This window comes from Eulemur rufifrons, chromosome 15, assembly GCF_041146395.1.
Source record: "Eulemur rufifrons isolate Redbay chromosome 15, OSU_ERuf_1, whole genome shotgun sequence".
Taxonomy (NCBI): domain Eukaryota; kingdom Metazoa; phylum Chordata; class Mammalia; order Primates; family Lemuridae; genus Eulemur; species Eulemur rufifrons.
The window spans coordinates 63,744,628-63,762,497 of NC_090997.1; the positions used below are offsets into that span (position 1 = coordinate 63,744,628).

The 17,870-nt window shown below is 37.7% G+C and overlaps 1 protein-coding gene across 2 annotated transcripts in view; it reads right to left on the reverse strand.

Moving 5' to 3' along the window:
* Positions 1 to 5,409: 5,409 nt before the first annotated feature.
* The window catches only part of CDK19 (cyclin dependent kinase 19), a 134,729-nt gene continuing 122,268 nt past the window's right edge, over positions 5,410 to 17,870 (reverse strand). For both annotated transcript variants that reach the window (XM_069487996.1, XM_069487995.1), the window contains 7 exons: positions 17,490 to 17,633; positions 17,264 to 17,333; positions 12,295 to 12,367; positions 11,814 to 11,911; positions 10,952 to 11,030; positions 10,006 to 10,272; positions 5,410 to 6,139 (listed from right to left, as the gene is read on the reverse strand). In XM_069487996.1, the coding sequence (XP_069344097.1) occupies positions 6,008 to 6,139; positions 10,006 to 10,272; positions 10,952 to 11,030; positions 11,814 to 11,911; positions 12,295 to 12,367; positions 17,264 to 17,333; positions 17,490 to 17,633 (863 nt within the window). In that variant the 3' untranslated portion in view covers positions 5,410 to 6,007. The remainder of the gene's footprint in view (positions 6,140 to 10,005; positions 10,273 to 10,951; positions 11,031 to 11,813; positions 11,912 to 12,294; positions 12,368 to 17,263; positions 17,334 to 17,489; positions 17,634 to 17,870) is intronic.

Here is a 17,870-nt window from a genome sequence, read left to right on the forward strand (position 1 = left end):
GGGAAGTCAGAGATCAAGCAAGGATTACTGGTTTTGCTAGCTTAAAAGGTGAGGTGAGCATTTGTATTAGCTTGGGCTGCCATAACAGACTACCATAGGTTTCTATTGTTTATGGGGTGGCATAAACAATAGAAACTTACTTTCTCACAGTTCTGGAGGCTGGAAACTCCAAGATCAAGGTCCAGCAGGATCACTTTCTGGTGAGGGCTCTCTTCCTGGTTTGCAGATGCGTTTTTGCTGTGTCCTCGGGGGAGAGGAGAGGGGGGAAAGTGGAGAAGGAAGAGAGGAGAGGGAGTGAGCTCTCTGGTGTCTCTTTTTGTAAGAGCACTACTCCTATTGGATCAGGGCCCTACCCTTATAACCGCATTTAACTTGAATTACTTCTGTAAAGGCCCTGTCTCTAAATATAGTCACCCTGGGGGTTAGAGCTTCAACACAAGACTTTGGAGGGAACACATTCAGTTCATAACAGCATCTTTGTATAAAGAGACTCGGCAGCACTTTTGGAAAAAGCTTTCGCAGCAAAGAGTGCTGAAGAGATACATTTTGATGTTTTAAGTCAACATTTTCACTTCTTTGTCCTATACTATATCCTCTTATTTGTATAAAATAAACAAATTTTCCTATTGGGTTTGTGTGTTGAGTGTCCAAACTGGCTCCCTACTGTTCTACTAGATACGATGATGCTACGTGAGGCTTTAAAATACCTACCTCTAGGCAGCCAAAAGAAAGACGGCTTCTACAGAAGATTGGCAGGGAGGACTAACTTTGCTTGATTTTTCACTCAAATGCAATTTGAATGGTTTGTTTGTTCCTTTGGGGTGGTATTTTATTATGACTTTGAAGCCAAAAATATAAGAAATGAACCTATTTTAAGAAAGTGATGCCTATTTCTAGCATTTTCATTATTCATAGAAAATTACCTTCATCCCCATCCGTATACAAATACAGCATATTATATGATCCAGGCATTCAATGCAAGCGTGCAAAACTGATGCTAATGACTTGCCACATTAAGCATCTGCTCTGTGTTGGGCATCATGCCAGGTGCTGGCAGTACAGAGAATAAAACCCAGGCCCTGTCCACAAAGAATGTACAGTCTGCTGGGGAGATTGGACACAAACTTCCCAGTTGTTCTCCCAAGGATGGCAAAGGGTTTGTTCAGTCACCACTTTCTCTTACACAGATGGCTGGTGAGAAAGACAGCTGAGGTCAAAGAACAGTTTTCCAAGAGAAGATCTACCCTACAAATAGCACAGTATTAAACATACAATCCATGCCAACCAGTGAAGCAGCCAAGTGGACATGTGCAGTGACTATTTTAAATAGAAATGAAAGTTTTATGTCACTTAAACATTGTTCAGTTCACTCCATGATGCCTTTGAATATTGGAATAACCATAGATGATGCATCAGGTAAATAAAAGAAGGGCTGGCTAGGTGCAACAACACAATGTCCCTTATAAAAGGAGAAACTCACAACCCAAACCCATCCACAAAATGCTGCCTATTTGTTTTCTTCTAAAAGTCATCTGATTTTCATTAAAAAAAAAAAAAAAGACATTTCCCCTAAAGATGTTTTAAAAACTGTAATTTTACTTCTGAGGTATTTGCAAGCCTTGCTTTTTTGTAGTTTTGTGACAAAACTACGTAAGCATGCTGAACAAAATAACACATTGCAATGCACGGGGAGACTTTGTATTAATATCTCTGCAGGACAAGTGTAATCATAAAAGCTTCTAGGCACACAGATAAAATTTTAACACCAAAACTTATTACAAGAGTTTTTTACACTTAAAAAGCCACACAAGCAAAGTCAATTAAATTTTATTTCAACCAAGAATATAAAATAAATGCAATGTAATTTATTTTAGTTTTAACAGTCATTTCAAGAAGGATGTCAGAACAACTCAAAAGCAGGAAACACCCGCTGCAAAGTGGCAGCTCGTCCCGCACCCCACGGGGCTCGCTGGGGCGCAGCCAGCTCCAAGCACACACCTCGCGGCTGAGTGTGGAAAGCTACAGTCATCTCTATAATCATATAAAGAGGGATGCGTGCAGAAAATGACTGAAAAAAGAGACAAGAACTGGTACACTTCACAAATAGGAATTATAGGAAATACAAACTAGGCAGTTTAGAAAGGATATACTACATAACATATATAAAAAGTACTTTAAATTGTTGTTAAAAAGGACACCTTCAGTCCAGATTTTATGTAATACTTTTAGTGTCTACACAGACAAATCTTTAAAAAATTAAATAGTATTAATTTACTAAATATTTAGGAGATAACAGTGCATTAAGGATTTTTTTTTTCATATAATACATACACATATCACTCCTTTGCAGTGATACCATAGAAGAGTAAGTATGGCCTTAGGTACAACACATTTTTTAAAAATCCTAAAACAATGAACTTTGCTTTATGGTATTTGTGACTATTCTTGAGGATCATGGGGACCTAAACTGCTATGTCTTATATAAAATATTACTTGTCCTTGAATCCTTCAAGTCTCCATTAGTCTAACTGCCATTTCACTACCTTTCTCCACTCTCTAGGAAGACATCACCAGAGTTTAGGATTTGCAATATTCATAGAATTCTTCCTTCATCGTAAAGTTTCTGCTACATAAATTTTTTCAAAAGTAGATCAAGCTGCAAGTCTCATTCTACAACTATTTTTTCTTTTCTTTTACTTTTAGCAGGGAAAACAGCATCATTGTAGAGACATAGAGAACCATCAGCAGTTGCTTCACCAAGAATGACGCCGACACAGGTAAATGTCATCCCTTTCCATTCTTAATACATTTGTAAAAGAGTAGTGCAGAAGGCCAAAATTCTAAGTACTACAGTTTCAAAACCACACAGATATAAAAATATACATGATCCTTGGTTTTTGTATGTCATTACATGATCTACTTCATCACAAGGACTGTTGCAGCCTCATAGTATCAGCCCTGCACCAAGCTACCTTATCCTGGGCTCATCTGTCCTGAAGCTCTTGGATCCCTTTTCCCAAGTGCACATCTTACCAGAAAGCTAATTCTAAAACTGGTTTGTAATATGGACAGCAGAAAACCTTCACTTTGACTCATGCCTTCCTTTCAGTAACCTCTCCTGGTTTGGTGTTCCCATAGGCTGAGGGATGACTGTCCTGAATCCCTGGGGGCCATAAGAGTATCTAATAAATTTTCAAAGAGGAATGTGGTCATTTGGGGACTACAAAGGTAATTTTGTCTTCAAAAAGCTCTGGTCCTGCAGTTTTAGGGCCCTTAAGTTGTGTTAAAGGCTTTGTTTCCCTTTATAGAGAAAGGAAATAATGAACCAAAATTACTTCAAAGGGTGATGGGAACCAGTGGGCAACACCAATCCTGAGGCAAGAAAAGAGGAGAAAAGGGCCAGTACCAGTGTGGTGACAAGAAACCCAGTCACATGTGTAACGGGGGTTTCTGGCTAGGTACTGGAGAACACTGCCCCTTTGCCCTCACAGTTTATAGTTCAGTTCTGCCAGTAAAATTCATAATATACAGGGAAAGCAGGGTAGTCCTGTGAAAGTATAAGCACATTAAGAACTGTGTATCAGAGTTGCTTATAAAGTATTAAGGGGCATGGTATTTTGGTTTATGTATCCATTTGGGTTTATCTTCTTTTATTAATTGTAAGTCCCTTAGGGGGGGAGCAGAGCTTCTACTGTCATTATAATTATCTACAACCACTTAGTAGAGTGTGTTCTGCCTACAAGAGCCATGCAAGTGTTGCTGAAAGGCTGCTATGAATATTGCAGATATACACGGGTGCCCTTTGTGATATTTAATCACTGGCTTTCTGTAAGGTGGACAGACACAGAAATCCTTCTGTGGCACTGTTTACTATAGAGCAGAATTTGGATTGATAACTACCCAAGTGGGTTTAGAAATAAACAAAAGGACCTTGATATTATCACATGGCATAGATATCCCAGGAGAGCTTACTGACCCCAAATTGGCCATAAGCTCCTTGAGGACAGGAAGTGCATCCTGCCCTTTGTGTTTTCCACCCAGCAAGGCACTGGGCATGTGCTGAGGGTGCAGTGAGCATCTGATGGCCAACAGCTCCGGACCATGAGGCTGCAGGGCACAGGACAGAACTTTATACAGGTAGCTACATTATGCAGAGGGCTATTACTTTCTTATTTTAAAAAATGGAAGGGGTAAAATATCATGGAGATGATCAGAAATTCCTTCCAATGGAATGTGTCACCTGTTTCATTTTAGTCTTGGTAAGTGTCACTATACAGTCTTATTATTATTAATAAGCATTATTATGCTGAGATCAGTAAGGTCCTGCCTGGCTACAGTATCACATCAATAGTGCAAAATGTATACTGGCTTTTGTCTAAAATCTTATTTTACTTGTGTATGGACCCAGAGTATCATAACCAGGTAGATAAGTTCACAAAGAATAGTTTTAAAAAATGCATATAATTTGCATATACAACAATCAGCTATCTCTTCTAGCTCAAGAAAAATGTTTAAAACAAGGCTGGTGCTGCTAGTAGCATTCAGAAGAACACAAATTGCTTGCCCCACACATTACAATGGGAGCTCTAAGTCTTTACATTTCCTCTGACTCTGGGGAGTGAGGGCTCCTTATAGCAGCTAAGAAAGAACTTAGCCACTAATTCATAGATAATGGAAATGCAAATATTCACTTTATCTAGTATAGTCTTATACTATCTGCCCATAGTTTTTAGGCACAATTATTAAGTTTTCTCCTAGGGGCAAAAGAAAGCATTCAGTGCAATGAAAAGATTCTTGATAGAATTAAGTTTCAGTAACAACAGCAAAATTTTGCATACATACATAATACATACTTTAAACATGATAAAACCTAAATTTTTAACATGCTTTAAAAATAGTCACTCTATATCTAATGCAAATGCGAATGGAGAACACTGCTCTTTATTTTAAAAGCAGATTAATTTGCAGGCTTCTACTTGAGGACCCTTGATTGTGTAAGAAAGTTACGCAGACCCAGATGTGAAGAAATCAACAGTTCTTTAGAGAAGCCAACTTTATGTACAATGCACACTAAAAGCTTTTCCTTCAACAGGAAGTAACATGTCCTTTGATCAAAATTACTCCTTAAAGAAATCCTAGTGCAGTTGATATTCTCTTCAGCATTTTGGTGTGGGTCACCGAGACTCTATTTCATCAAAGCTCTTGAAACCCTTTTTAAGGTAGACTTAGCTACATGAAGGTTAAAATTATAATTCTTAATTACTGAATACGATTCAGAATAAGATGATTCTGGGAACTATGTTCCATATGAATGATTATATAAAAATTATCACATACTTCAGTTCTTCATAGCATAAAGCATAGTCACTACAAAGATCTAGGCTGTTTTTGGTTGTAGGTTCCCTCTGTCCCACCACTTGTCTTTTTATTAGACCTTCCCTGAAACTAGATAAATAGAAACATGATAGTAAAGTACTTTGGGACAGTAACAGTTTCTGTTTAAGACTTCCATGAGCAAAACAGTTATAGTCTGTGAAAACAACGTAGTGCTTTTAAAAGGTGCATTTTCACCTGTGTTGCTAAATCAGTTCATGAAGTATAAAACTATACACCACTGGAATCCTGTTTCTAAAACATTAAAATCCTATTAAAAGAGCTTCGAAAAGATAAATCATAGTGATTGCTACAGCATGAGAAAGGTGCACCAGGAAATCCTTCAAAAAAAAATGCTGAAGGTTACAGAAGTGCTGGGATTAGATCAGACGCTTTATCAGAGAAGTCACAATGGAACACATGCGGGGAAGGGGTGCTGGGAAACTTCACAAGGATCTTCTTTAAGTCAATAAAGAAGAGATATTAGTCCTGCAAAATGCTCAATATAGAAAGTTTTCCTCCCAAGTGCACGAGTTTTAAATGGCATCATAGTTTGCATTTTTGGTTCTTTTCAATGCAGACATCATATTGCTGGAGTCTGTGCTCTGGGCTGGCCTGGGCTGAGTAGAGCTGGTCAGTACCGATGGGCCTGGTGAGATGAGTGGTACTGTGAGCTCTGCTGAGACGAGGAGGAGTAGCCTAGTGTGCTCTGGGACTGAGAGGATCCCTGAACGCTGCTTTGGTAATTCAGGCGAGAACTGGAGTGCTAGAGAAGGAAAAATGAAAAGGCAATTACTGATGGAAGAAGAGAATGGCTCCAGGTGTTAATCACAGGAGGACAGAGATATTAATATAAGCCATTTTTATCATGAGGCTACTGGTTCAGAGCCACACAGCTGACAGTTAACTTAATTTGTTAATACATTTTGCTTACTGAAATCATAGCCTAATACCACTGTAACCACACATTCTGGCAGGTGCAAAGTTTGGCTAGATTTCTTTGGGAGATAAGCTACAGTAACACACAAAGGCAGAGGGGAAACTTAAGCTGACCTACCGCTTTTTATACTGACGAATTCTGGGGTGACATTTAATCCTTTGCATAACTGAGATTTACAAACAAGAATAACCATTCTGGCACATTGAAATCAATGGTATTCATAATGTATACTGACGTGTTAATTTTCTTATTAGAAACAAAGCTGTGATTAAGAAATCATTATTTTAGAGCAAAGAAGCAGAAACTCAGGCCGGGCGTGGTGGCTCACGCCTGTAATCCTAGCACTCTGGGAGGCCGAGGCCGGTGGATCGCTCGAGGTCAGGAGTTCGAGACCAGCCTGAGCAAGAGCGAGACCCCCGTCTCTACTAAAAATAGAAAGAAATTATATGGCCAACTAAAAATCTATATAGAAAAAATTAGCCGGGCATGGTGGCGCATGCCTGTAGTCCCAGCTACTCGGGAGGCTGAGGCAGTAGGATCGCTTAAGCCGAGGAGTCTGAGCTTGCTGTGAGCTAGGCTGATGCCACAGCACTCACTCTAGACTGGGCAACAAAGCGAGACTCTGTCTCAAAAAAAAAAAAAAAAAGGAAGCAGAAACTCAGGGGTTCACCAGCCCCACCTGCAAGACAGAGCAAGGCGAGGTCAGGCAGGCTGTGGTGGCAATAAGTGGGTTTTATAAACTTCAGGTAATGTCGAGAATAAAGCAATTTTCATATGTGATTGTCCTCAAGAGAAGAGAAAGAAAAATGTATTTCAATTCAACCTATCTTTATTACTTTAAATGAAACCTTCATCTTCGTAGTACCTAAGACAAATATGAAAAAATGTGTAAAAGGAAAATCCATCCACAGAATATGAAAGGTGCCTGTTTAAACATAGCACAGCTGGAACTAGCAGTGTCTTTGGCTATATATTCAGAAGGCTGGGGGTTTTTTTTGGTGAGCTAAGTGGGAAAGATGTATGTAATAAAGCTATTACTTTGAGTTAAAAATGTAAATGACTTGAGGTGGCACTGGGGGTTAAAGGAAAGATAAATCAGCAGATCCTCCCCCTCAGTGCTCACAGGCTGTCAAACTGGACTGCAACATCTGGTCCAAAACAACAGGGCAGTAAGATAGTCTTGGTTAAAAACAACTCTGCTTTGCGCCTTGCTAAGTTATATAACTGACAAGTTGTATTGGTGAAAGAAGCCTTTCAAAATTCCAAATTTTAACTACATGTTTTATTTTGAAGTTTATTATGAAAAATGTGCTTTCCACTCATAAGTCATTAGTGGCAATTTTGCCATAAAATACAATGTAAACATGTAAGAATCTAATGTGTAACGTATCTTTCTAAAATCCAATGTTCTTCTTTTCAAGGTACTAATTGTGCTTGCTTACAATACATACATTGATGAAGCAGCCCCAAAGCCTTGAAACCCTACTAATGGAGCCCACTGAAAAACATGACAAAAGTTCCCCTATTTTTAGTTAAGTTTAAGTCTGGCCTTGAATACACTGAGATAAAAGCAACTTAGGGAAAATAAAATATAACAAAATATCACCATTAGTCTTTCTTAGACATTATGAAATATGGCTATTAATTTTTCATTTTAAAAGTGTTCATGATGGAAACTGAAATAAATATAAAGATGTCTTATTCCTGAGAAGGCCTCAAATTGGGAAAGGTAAGGAAAAAGGAAGAAAATGTTAAGACCAACGCCCTGCAATTGTTAGGCTAGCTATGACTGCTTTTACTTAGCAGATTAGACTCAGCCGGTACAACAGCTCTTCCACACCAAATCAAGAACAAATATGTAGATTATAGATGAGCTATGAATTTCATGCAGTGGGACTCCCTGCTCCACACCTCATGCTAGTCTCTCCAACTAAATAGCTGAGGTATCCATTCATGTCATAGATATGCTGGAAAGTTTATTTTTAAGTAGACAGAATAGTATGGACAAAGAAAAGAAAAGCATTTTGAAGAATTTTTGAATTTGGAAAAAAACCAGAAGGAAATACAGTAATCTGTCTATAATTGACTATGAGCAGGTGACAAAGACTCTCTCCTTAGACCAAAACTCAGTCTCCTCTGAGTCCTCTGCTTGACTAGGCCTGACCTTGGGCTTCCCTCTCTGTCCTTATGGAATCCTATTAGCAAAAATCTCCCACCCTTGATAGTTTATTTTCCTGGCCAGCCTTCAACAATAATCCCGTCAAATCAGTTTCACCAAGAACCCTTTATCCTTGATGGCTCCTCTCAGTTATTTGCCACCACTGATCCCTACCCTGCTCCTTGGTTATAAATCTCCACTTGGCCTCCTTGGAGTTGAGTCCCATCTCCCCCCCCACTGCAAGACCACGTTGCACTGGTCTCCAAACCTATCGCCATGACCTCTCTGGAATAGAGTCTGCCTTACCAACTTTAACAAGTGTTTAGATAATTTTTTCTTTAACACAGGTTAATATAATACAATCAGAGACACAAAAATGAACCATTATATATTAATAGTAAACATCTGTTGCTCATATAACAGGGATAACCTAAAGTTTTCGGAAAAACTGGTTTTGTGACAAAATTCAAATATGCTCATGACTGCTACCCAAATAGCAAGCTGTTTTTAGTATATCAAACTGAAGCCTTGATTAGTTTAATTGGAACCAACTGAAAGTATTATATACTCTTTTGATCACAGGGAATCTTCATGAAGAGAAGTTTTCAGAGAAGCAGTTGTTGAGATGTTCAAAATGTAAAGCCAGTTTAAGCAGCTATTTATTATGTCTTTCTTGTTAACTTTTCTCTTTATTCCAGTTCCTTATCAGTGAGTTTATGGCTCCCTTGCCAGTGGTTTTGTTTTCTATTATCTCTACCCTAAGTGTCCGGCTTCCATGAGTTCCCTGAGGGACCATGGCTCTAAACCTTTTTTTTTTTTTAACCTTTCAATTTAAGTTTTCCCTGCTTCCTAGGTCTTTTCTTAGCTTGTTACCACCTTGAAAATGGTTTTTCTTTTTGCAAGATTCCCTACGGTTATCACAATGAGAATTTTTACCTCTCTCTCCAAATACCAATCCTTAGGTTTATTTCCTTTAATTTTCTGGATTAGTAGCACAACTGTACTTCTCTTTTTATCTAAATAACAAAAAGTATTGCCTAGTTTCAAAATTATTTCTAGTGAGACCTGACAGTTATTTCTCAGAAGTCTCAGTCTTCATCCCTCCCTCTTCTATATCTATGTGGCTACTTATTGAGTCTTTCCTCCCAGTAAAAATAAATCTTTCTGAAGAATGCAATTAATTTTGCCCAAAGTAAGCCACCATGCCCTTCCTTTTTCAAGGGAACTATCTTTTCTGATATACCAAAGCTGATAAGGCAGCTGTTAGGTGAAAGATGGAATTTTCCTTAAGAAGGGAGGTGCCTGCCTCCCCACCTTCCCCTTCACTTGTGAGGATAAACAGATCAAGATACGAAAGATCTTATATAAAATATGATAAAATCTCCATTTTCACATAATGCCCTAGAAATGGGACTGTAGAGTTTGTACAGTCTAACGTTAAAGTATTACTTAACTTTATAAGGCTCTATTATAGATCTATTTTCCATTTCATAAAACATATAAACATCAAAAAGTACAAACTGCAGAGGAGTACCTGATAATCCGATGGCATGACAGGCCCGCCTGAGTTTGCGCCTGAAGGCCCCAGCCGTGGTTTCTTGTTGGGAGGCACCTGGTTCAGGCCGGAGTCCTGGCTGTGCTGCAGCCCTGCTCCGGCGCCCCCGACCCCGGCCCCGGCCCCGCCCGTGGTCCCGTTGGTCTGGGTGCTGTTCTGCTGTGGCGGGGGTGCCTGTTGGGGGGCTGCGGCTTGCTGTGGAGGGGCTGTGGGCTGCTGATGCTGGTTCTGCTGCTGTTGCTGATTCTTTTAAGGAAAAAAAGCAAGATTGGTATAAAACTAATTAAGAAAAACTTGACATGCACATGTGACTGCTGACCAACCTGGGGGAACACCCCATGGGGAACACTAAAGTGATGGGAAGGACTGCGGAATGGAGCACCGGGGAGCACAGCGTTCCCAAAGGTCGATGTACCAAGCTCCAAATATTCTTGGAAGGTTACTTCACTTGCATGGTGACCCTCCAAATCAGTCACAGACATCTACTGAAGGCCATAAAGCACAGAGAAAATAGTTTTGTACTCATTAGAACAGCTATAAGAAGTCTTTTCGATTATGATTTTGGAAAAGTGGAGCAGTATGGGGAGGTGGCTGACAAATCCTGCTAAAAGAACAGAGCAATGCTTGCAAAAGCCACCTCCATAAAGTGATGGCAATGACATTGAACAAACAAAAAGAGCAAGAATCAAGAATCACAGAATAGAATAGGCTATAAAACAAACCAGGAAGTTCATTATTCTATAAGCTTATTACATTTCAAACTTCAAGGTATGTCTACAATCCCCAAACTTCCATAGAAAATAAATAAATACAAACGTAATTAAATAAAAGGTGGTTAAATATACAGGAAATATTAAATTATACCTAAGTTATCTTTTTGCCTCCCTTACTCTCTGGAAGTGAAAGGGTACCATGCAGTTTATACCTTGTCACCTTTCTCTTCCGGTTCATCTTCATTAAGGAATTCTCGTTTGGGGTATGGAATCTGGCAGCCAGCAAATACACTAAAAATCATTGAAAAGAAAAAACATGTAATGACCTAAAATCTACAATATCATTACTTTGTTAATTTAAAATTTCACTTTTTTCCATAACTTATTTTCTACTCTTTATCTGTGGCTGGTGCTTGCTGGACACCTCCCAATACAACTTAACTTAAGCAATAAGAAAAGAACAATTAGTCATCTGAAGTTTTACACTAATTGCCACTTTCAACTTCAAATCTTAACGGCTGTTAGCTCGTCAACATATATGACATAAAAGTTTTTCCACACTAACTTCATTAGCACCAACAATAACTCAATTTGTATTTGCTTCAACAAGAAAATAATTTTTCTTCTCAAGAAAAACTGCACCTCTAATAAAAGCAAGCACCAAGTCTGTACTTCGGTGTGACAAGAATGAAGGCTTTGAGGGGTTCTGTAGTGCAGTGGATTGGAATTGCATTTTAAGTTCTCAATTCCCTACTGGTTTGGTTTAATATCTGATCTGGCTGATCAGGCTACAAAGGCCTCATCTGTTATCAGCTTTAATTTTCATCTATAAATCTGCTTAATGGTCAGATTTCTAATTAATGATGCATGTTTCTAAAACACTCATTTTTATTCACACCTCTCTACAGCTCTGCCTGTTTCAAAATACAGGACCGTTCTTTTGGGCAGCTTTCCTATAGGTAGTATTCATGAAGAAGGTGAAACACTTCAGCAACAAGTGCTTCCTTTTGCTTTCAGCCACCATCTGACATCCTAGACCTACAACAAAGGACACAGAGAAGGCAGGATACATACTCCAAGGTCGGCAAGGGGTCCTCCTGAAAATAGGGGTCCTGCAGAGCCTGCTCCGAGGTAATTCTCTTGGTTGGATCCATAGTAAGAAGTTTCTGAAGCTAGAGTAACACATAGGAAATTGATAGCACATGAAAAGGTTGTTTACAAGTCCACATTTTGTCTTTTGTATTGATTAATGTCTAACAGGATTAATATCTAATGCATTGTGAACGGCTCACTACAGATTAGTATACTGCACACATTTATGTAAAACTGGCAGAAATCATCTACATTAAAGCCCTTTTCTGTGATAAATCATTAACAAAATTAAGGCTAGAAGTCAAGGGTAACATCACAACAGAAAAAAATACTTAATTTTGACCCAGTAGCCACCAATTTTTTTTGTTTCTAAAGAAGCACAGCTGAGACAATTCCAGGGTAAATGGGATGAAGTGAGAGCTGTGCTAAGGGTCAGATTTCAGCCTGGGAGAGAAGCACCTACCAAGAGGAACACTTTGCTGTCAGGCTTGACCTTGTGTTTCTCCATGTACTTTATGAGGCTACTGTTGGCGTACCTGCAAGGACATAGACAGTCACGTGTCACTGGAAATACACACGATTTACATTTTTAATGAAAAGCTCCAACACTGGTTTTCCTATAAGGTATGTGTTTAAGCCACTGATTTTTTCTGATTAAAAAGGAACACTACCAAATATTGGCAAATGTGTAAAAGAAATGGGAATTGTTACACACTACATTTCAGAGTTTACGTTGTTATAATCCCTTCAGAAAACAATTATTTATTAACCATTAGGAGTTGAAAACGTGTATAACCTAGGACCCAGCAATTCCATTTCTAGGCACATACTCGAATGTAAGAAATAAATGCTTTTTCTACATATCAGGATACATGGATAAGAATGTTCCTAGCCTTTTAGTAATAGCAAAAAATCATTAACAACACAGATGAAAGAATGGGGTAAATTGTTATATAGTAACAGAATGGAATGTTATATAATAGTAAAAATTAAGGTTGAGTGGAGAGAAAAAAGGAAGTTGCAGAAAAAAATAGTATGATAGCATTTGTATAAACTTCAAAGACATTAAAACACTAATTTTTTGAGATACATGTGGAGTAAAACTATGATGAAAAATGTGGAATAACATACACAAATTCAGAACACTCAGCATCTACTCTCAAGGAAGGATGTGAACAGGGAGAAAGGCTATACAGGGTCCTTCAGTAATCTTAGCAAGATGCTATTTCTTAGGTTGAGAGGGGAGTGAAGGGGTATTTATATTATTATCCAAAATATACTATATATCATATTTTCAACATATATATTCTTTCCTACATATGAAATATTTCAAATTAAAAAGGTCTAAAAATAGGTAATATATGTTCATGGTTAAAAAAACAATTAGAGAATATAGAAAAGTACAAAGAAGAAAACTTAAATCACTCATAATCATGATAATTCAATGATAATGAACCACTGTCAAAATTTTTATAATTTTCCTTTGTATGTGTTTCTATACATATACATATATGATACCAACACAGAGATTTTTTCCTTTGTTTTTATAAAATAGGAATCATAGTATAAAAATTGTTATAGCTTTTTTCACTTAATATTGTTTCATAAACATTTTCCCTTATCAAATACTCTTTAAATTTATTATTTTGAGTGATTGTATCTCTCCTACTGGTACAATGTTGTTGTTTTTTATAATAGCTGTGACATGCAGGTCCCTGTAGGTAAAGCTGATGTAGATGTACATGGCAGGGACACAATACTGCACTGCAGGTGAGAATCATAGACCCCTACTGGACCCTAGCTCAGTCATTTACCAGTTGTGTGATCTTGGGCAAGTTAGTTAACCTCTATGAAAGCTGTACGTTCCTCACCTGAGAAATGGGGATTTACCCTACCCTACTGATCTGCTATGAAGATCATATGAGAAAATGTAGGTCAAAGGCTTAGCACCATCCTAGCATATAGTAAGTACTCAGCTATTTGTGGCAGCTCTGATTACTTCCACAGGATAAATTCCTGGACTTACCAGGTCAAAGGGGATGACCATTTTAAACCCTTTTTTAGGTGGTCTAGAATCCTGCTACACAAACATGGCCCTTGTCAGCAGCCTGGGCATCACCTGAGAGCCTAGAGTAGAAATGCAGATAGATTCTCAGGCCTCCAGATTCTAATTCAGAATCTACATTTTTAACAAGATCTCCAAATGATCTGTATGTAGGTAAAGTTTGAGAAGCACTCATTCTCACCAGGAGCTGAAGAGTGAGACTGCCCATTTTATTGTACCCTTGCCAATACTAGATATTTTCATTTCAAAAGTCTTTGTCATGTGTAAAAAAAAAAAATTCCTCTAATACCACAAATTTTTTATTGGCAAGGTACATGCTGAGTGTGGTAACGGGAAGAAATCTTAAAGTGTATGTAGAAATGGGGTCTGTCTACATGTGTGTGGCCTTCACGTGGAATCAGCTTTTACTTAGGTTAACTCCAGATGCTATGTTATTTGTTTCTGTCATAACATAAAAGGTCTTGAATTTGAGATGTCCTATCGCTCAATTCTCATTTTGGTTTCTTCTTATCTTACTGAGTATTAAAGTCAAGTTCAATTGTTTGTCATTTTCCGAGTTACCACCTTCCAGGTTTGCTACAGTTTAGGAGCGCAACAGTTTTCAAAGATATCCAAACTCTTCATACACTTCATGAAGCAATTTATCAGACTATGTTCATTTGAACATTCAATGTTTAAAGTCAACTTAATGATTTCCTTTTAATTCTGTTTTTACCTTGCTTTCTAATGAACTAATTGGAGATGACATTTTGGAGAGATTACAGAAACTTCTGTTGTCATTCTTCCCAATTCATTTTAAGAGCAATTTTTTGGGTTCTTTTTATTTAATACAATAAAAACAAGTGGTTATCCTTTTACTTTTTATGTCATTTGAAATAATATTTTCTAGAATCTTTTTCTTCACTATGTTTTACTTTAGTGACTTTTATGTACTGTATTAGATTTCATTAATTCTTAACAAACCCTTGTTGTCCTATGTATTAGCAGCCTGTTTTTATGTTGAGTAGAATTGCTTAAGAAGTATGGGCTCTTACCTCTGGACTTTTCCATTATTTTTCTAACCGAATTTCATCCATCTTTTTACATTTCTCTCCTTTTATTTCTGGTTATTGTGAACATAATCATTTTATGTAAAATTTCTCATTTGGTGTTTAAATACTAAGTTAGACATTAAGTACCTCCATTAATTTTCTCCATCTTTTATATTATTAGAGTATCTTTAATTACTTGAACTACTTTCATTCAATATCCATTTGACAAGTAATTAATCAGCATGTACTGTGTGCCAGGCCCTGGGGACACATATAATGGCATATAGAATAGGGATGATCCATACATCTGGAGGGAAAGACAGAGAGTATTCATTCAAAAGCTAACTGTAGTGCATGGTGACCAGAGCTGACAGAAGCAGCGCAGGATGTGACAGGACTGCGAGGAGGAACCACCTAACTCAGACCTGGAAGGTCAGAGGAACCAAGACCTAAAGGATGAGTAGAAAAAAATGAAATAAGAATCTGACAAAAGGGGTGGGAAGAAACTATATCCTAACTGAGAGAACAGCATGTGTAAAAATCCAGAGGTCAAAGAAAGCTCAGGGTGTTTGAGGTACTTAAAGAAATCCCCAGTGTTGAGGCTACAGGATACAACGTGGAGAGTGGTTAGAAGATGAACCTGGTGATGAAGAAACAGAAGCTCTGTAAGCCATGTTAAGGAATGGAAAGCAGGGGTAAATTCAGAGCACCTAGGAAACCGACATGATCAAATTTGCTTTTGATGACGCCTGCAGTACAGGCAGTGAGTTGGAATGAAGAGTGAAGTTAGAAATACCACTTAGGGGGCCACTGCAAGATTCTAGGGGAGAAGAAGGTGGTGGTTTGGACTATAATAGTAGTAGGGTACATGGAGAGAAACAGAAAGATTCAAAGGACGTTTAGAAGAAAGAACTAGGACTAGATTTGCTAATTGTTTGGATACTGGGGGTGAAAGGGAAGAGAGTGAGACAGAAGGAGGATCAGGGAAAACTCTTACGTCTTTAACTTGAACAATTAGGTGAATCAGGAAGCCATTTTCTAAGAGAGAAAATATAGCGGGAAAAGAGGTTTGGGAGGATAGATGATGAGTTCAGTTTTGGACGTTTAATTTAAAGCATTTATGGAAGATTCAGGTTGGGATTCCATAAGCCAATTAGATAAATGGGCTTGAAACTTTGAAAAGAAATCTGAGTAAGATATATAAATTGGTAGTTATCAGCATAATTGATGGTAGATTGTGACCACGAAAATCATGGAGTCTGCCTTCTAGAGTGAGAAGAGAGCCCAAGAACCACCTTGATATCAGTGCTGTCTTTAAGAGATGGACAAAGGCAAAGGACCCTACTAAGGACTAAGCAAAAGAGGGGCCAGAAATGATCAATGCCATTCTCTACCTCTCTTTATGATGTCTGTTTTGTTCCTATTAGCCATCCTGTCCTGAAATTTCCTTGGTAAGTTACCCAAAAAGAAACTCTTCCACCATTTCCTCCAGGTGTGCATATTTATAACAAAGTCCTTACACACCATCACCTGTACTCTCCTCTCATTTCTACTCAATGTGTCTCCACCAGTTTGTTTTACTCAGATCCCAGGCCATGTGTTCTTCCTTCTGCCATCCTTCCTGGTTTCCTAGTCCAGCATTTCAGTTACCACTCTTTCATCACTCAGATAAAGATAAAGCTACCACAGTTATGGCCTTGAACTGAGTCCTTTATCATGCTAAAACAGAATAGACATTTAAATTATCTATTGACCCTTAAATTCTTTAAAGTTTTTAATACTACAGACTAAACCTGGCATATATGTTAACAGTATCTGGAAGATCTTCTTTAAATCATAGGCATAATTAATATGCTAAAATCTAAAGTTTCTGGTTTAAATAATAATCTACATCTACATCTAATCTACATTTTTTAAAGATTAATTTAAATGTTCCCATTGAAGTTCCTACCTATAATTAATGTGTGGTATGTTTGCATCCCCTTCAAAATTCATGTTGAAACTCAATTCCCAATGCAATAGCATTGGAAGGCAGGGCCTTCAGGAAGTGATTAGTGATTAGTGGTGAATGGGATTAATGCCTTATAAATAGGCTTCACATAGCATTCACCCCTTTTTGACCTACTGCTGTCCACCATGTGAGGACATAGCAACAAAGTGCCATCTTAGAAGCAGAAAGCAGCCCCCAGCAGACACCAAACCTGCTGGTGCTTTAGTCTTGAACTTCCCAGCCTCCAGAACTGTGAGAAAATAAATTCCTGTTGTTTATAAACTACCTAGTCTAAGGTAATTTTTACAGCAGCACAAACAGACTAAGACAATATGGAATTACTTACGTTGTTCTTCTAAAGTCTTTTTGAAGTGTGGGGTATTCTGGCATCTTTCTAATATCTTCCCAGTCTTTATCTTACAAAAAAATTGAATATTGTTATAGAAAATAATGTGTTCATTCTATTTAAAATCCTTAATTATTTTAGTTTACAATATACATAAAATATGCTTTTGAAAAGAAATGATTTTTAAATGACTTGAGATATTATTTTGAAAAGGAAAATGAATTACCTGCTGGAAACCCCATGACACTAAATATCCGATCTAGTTGATCATGATGAAAGGGATTGCTTGTTTTTATATCTTCCTGACGACAGTGAAAAATAGGTTCTGAAGTCAACAATTCAGCAAATATGCAACCTATTGCCCATATATCTGTGAAGGAAGAAAAACAAGTTTTGTACACATTTATTGTATTTCCTTGCTTATTCCTGAGTATAATCTCAACCTACAGATAAAAATACTTTTCAGTAAATCAATGTATAGTATTGCAATAACATAACATATAGTAAGTGCAATAACATATAAATGCCATGAAATAGCTGTATCATGTAACAGATTGAAAGCCAAATAAAAAACATTTACTTGTAAATTTTCTGATGAAGATAAACT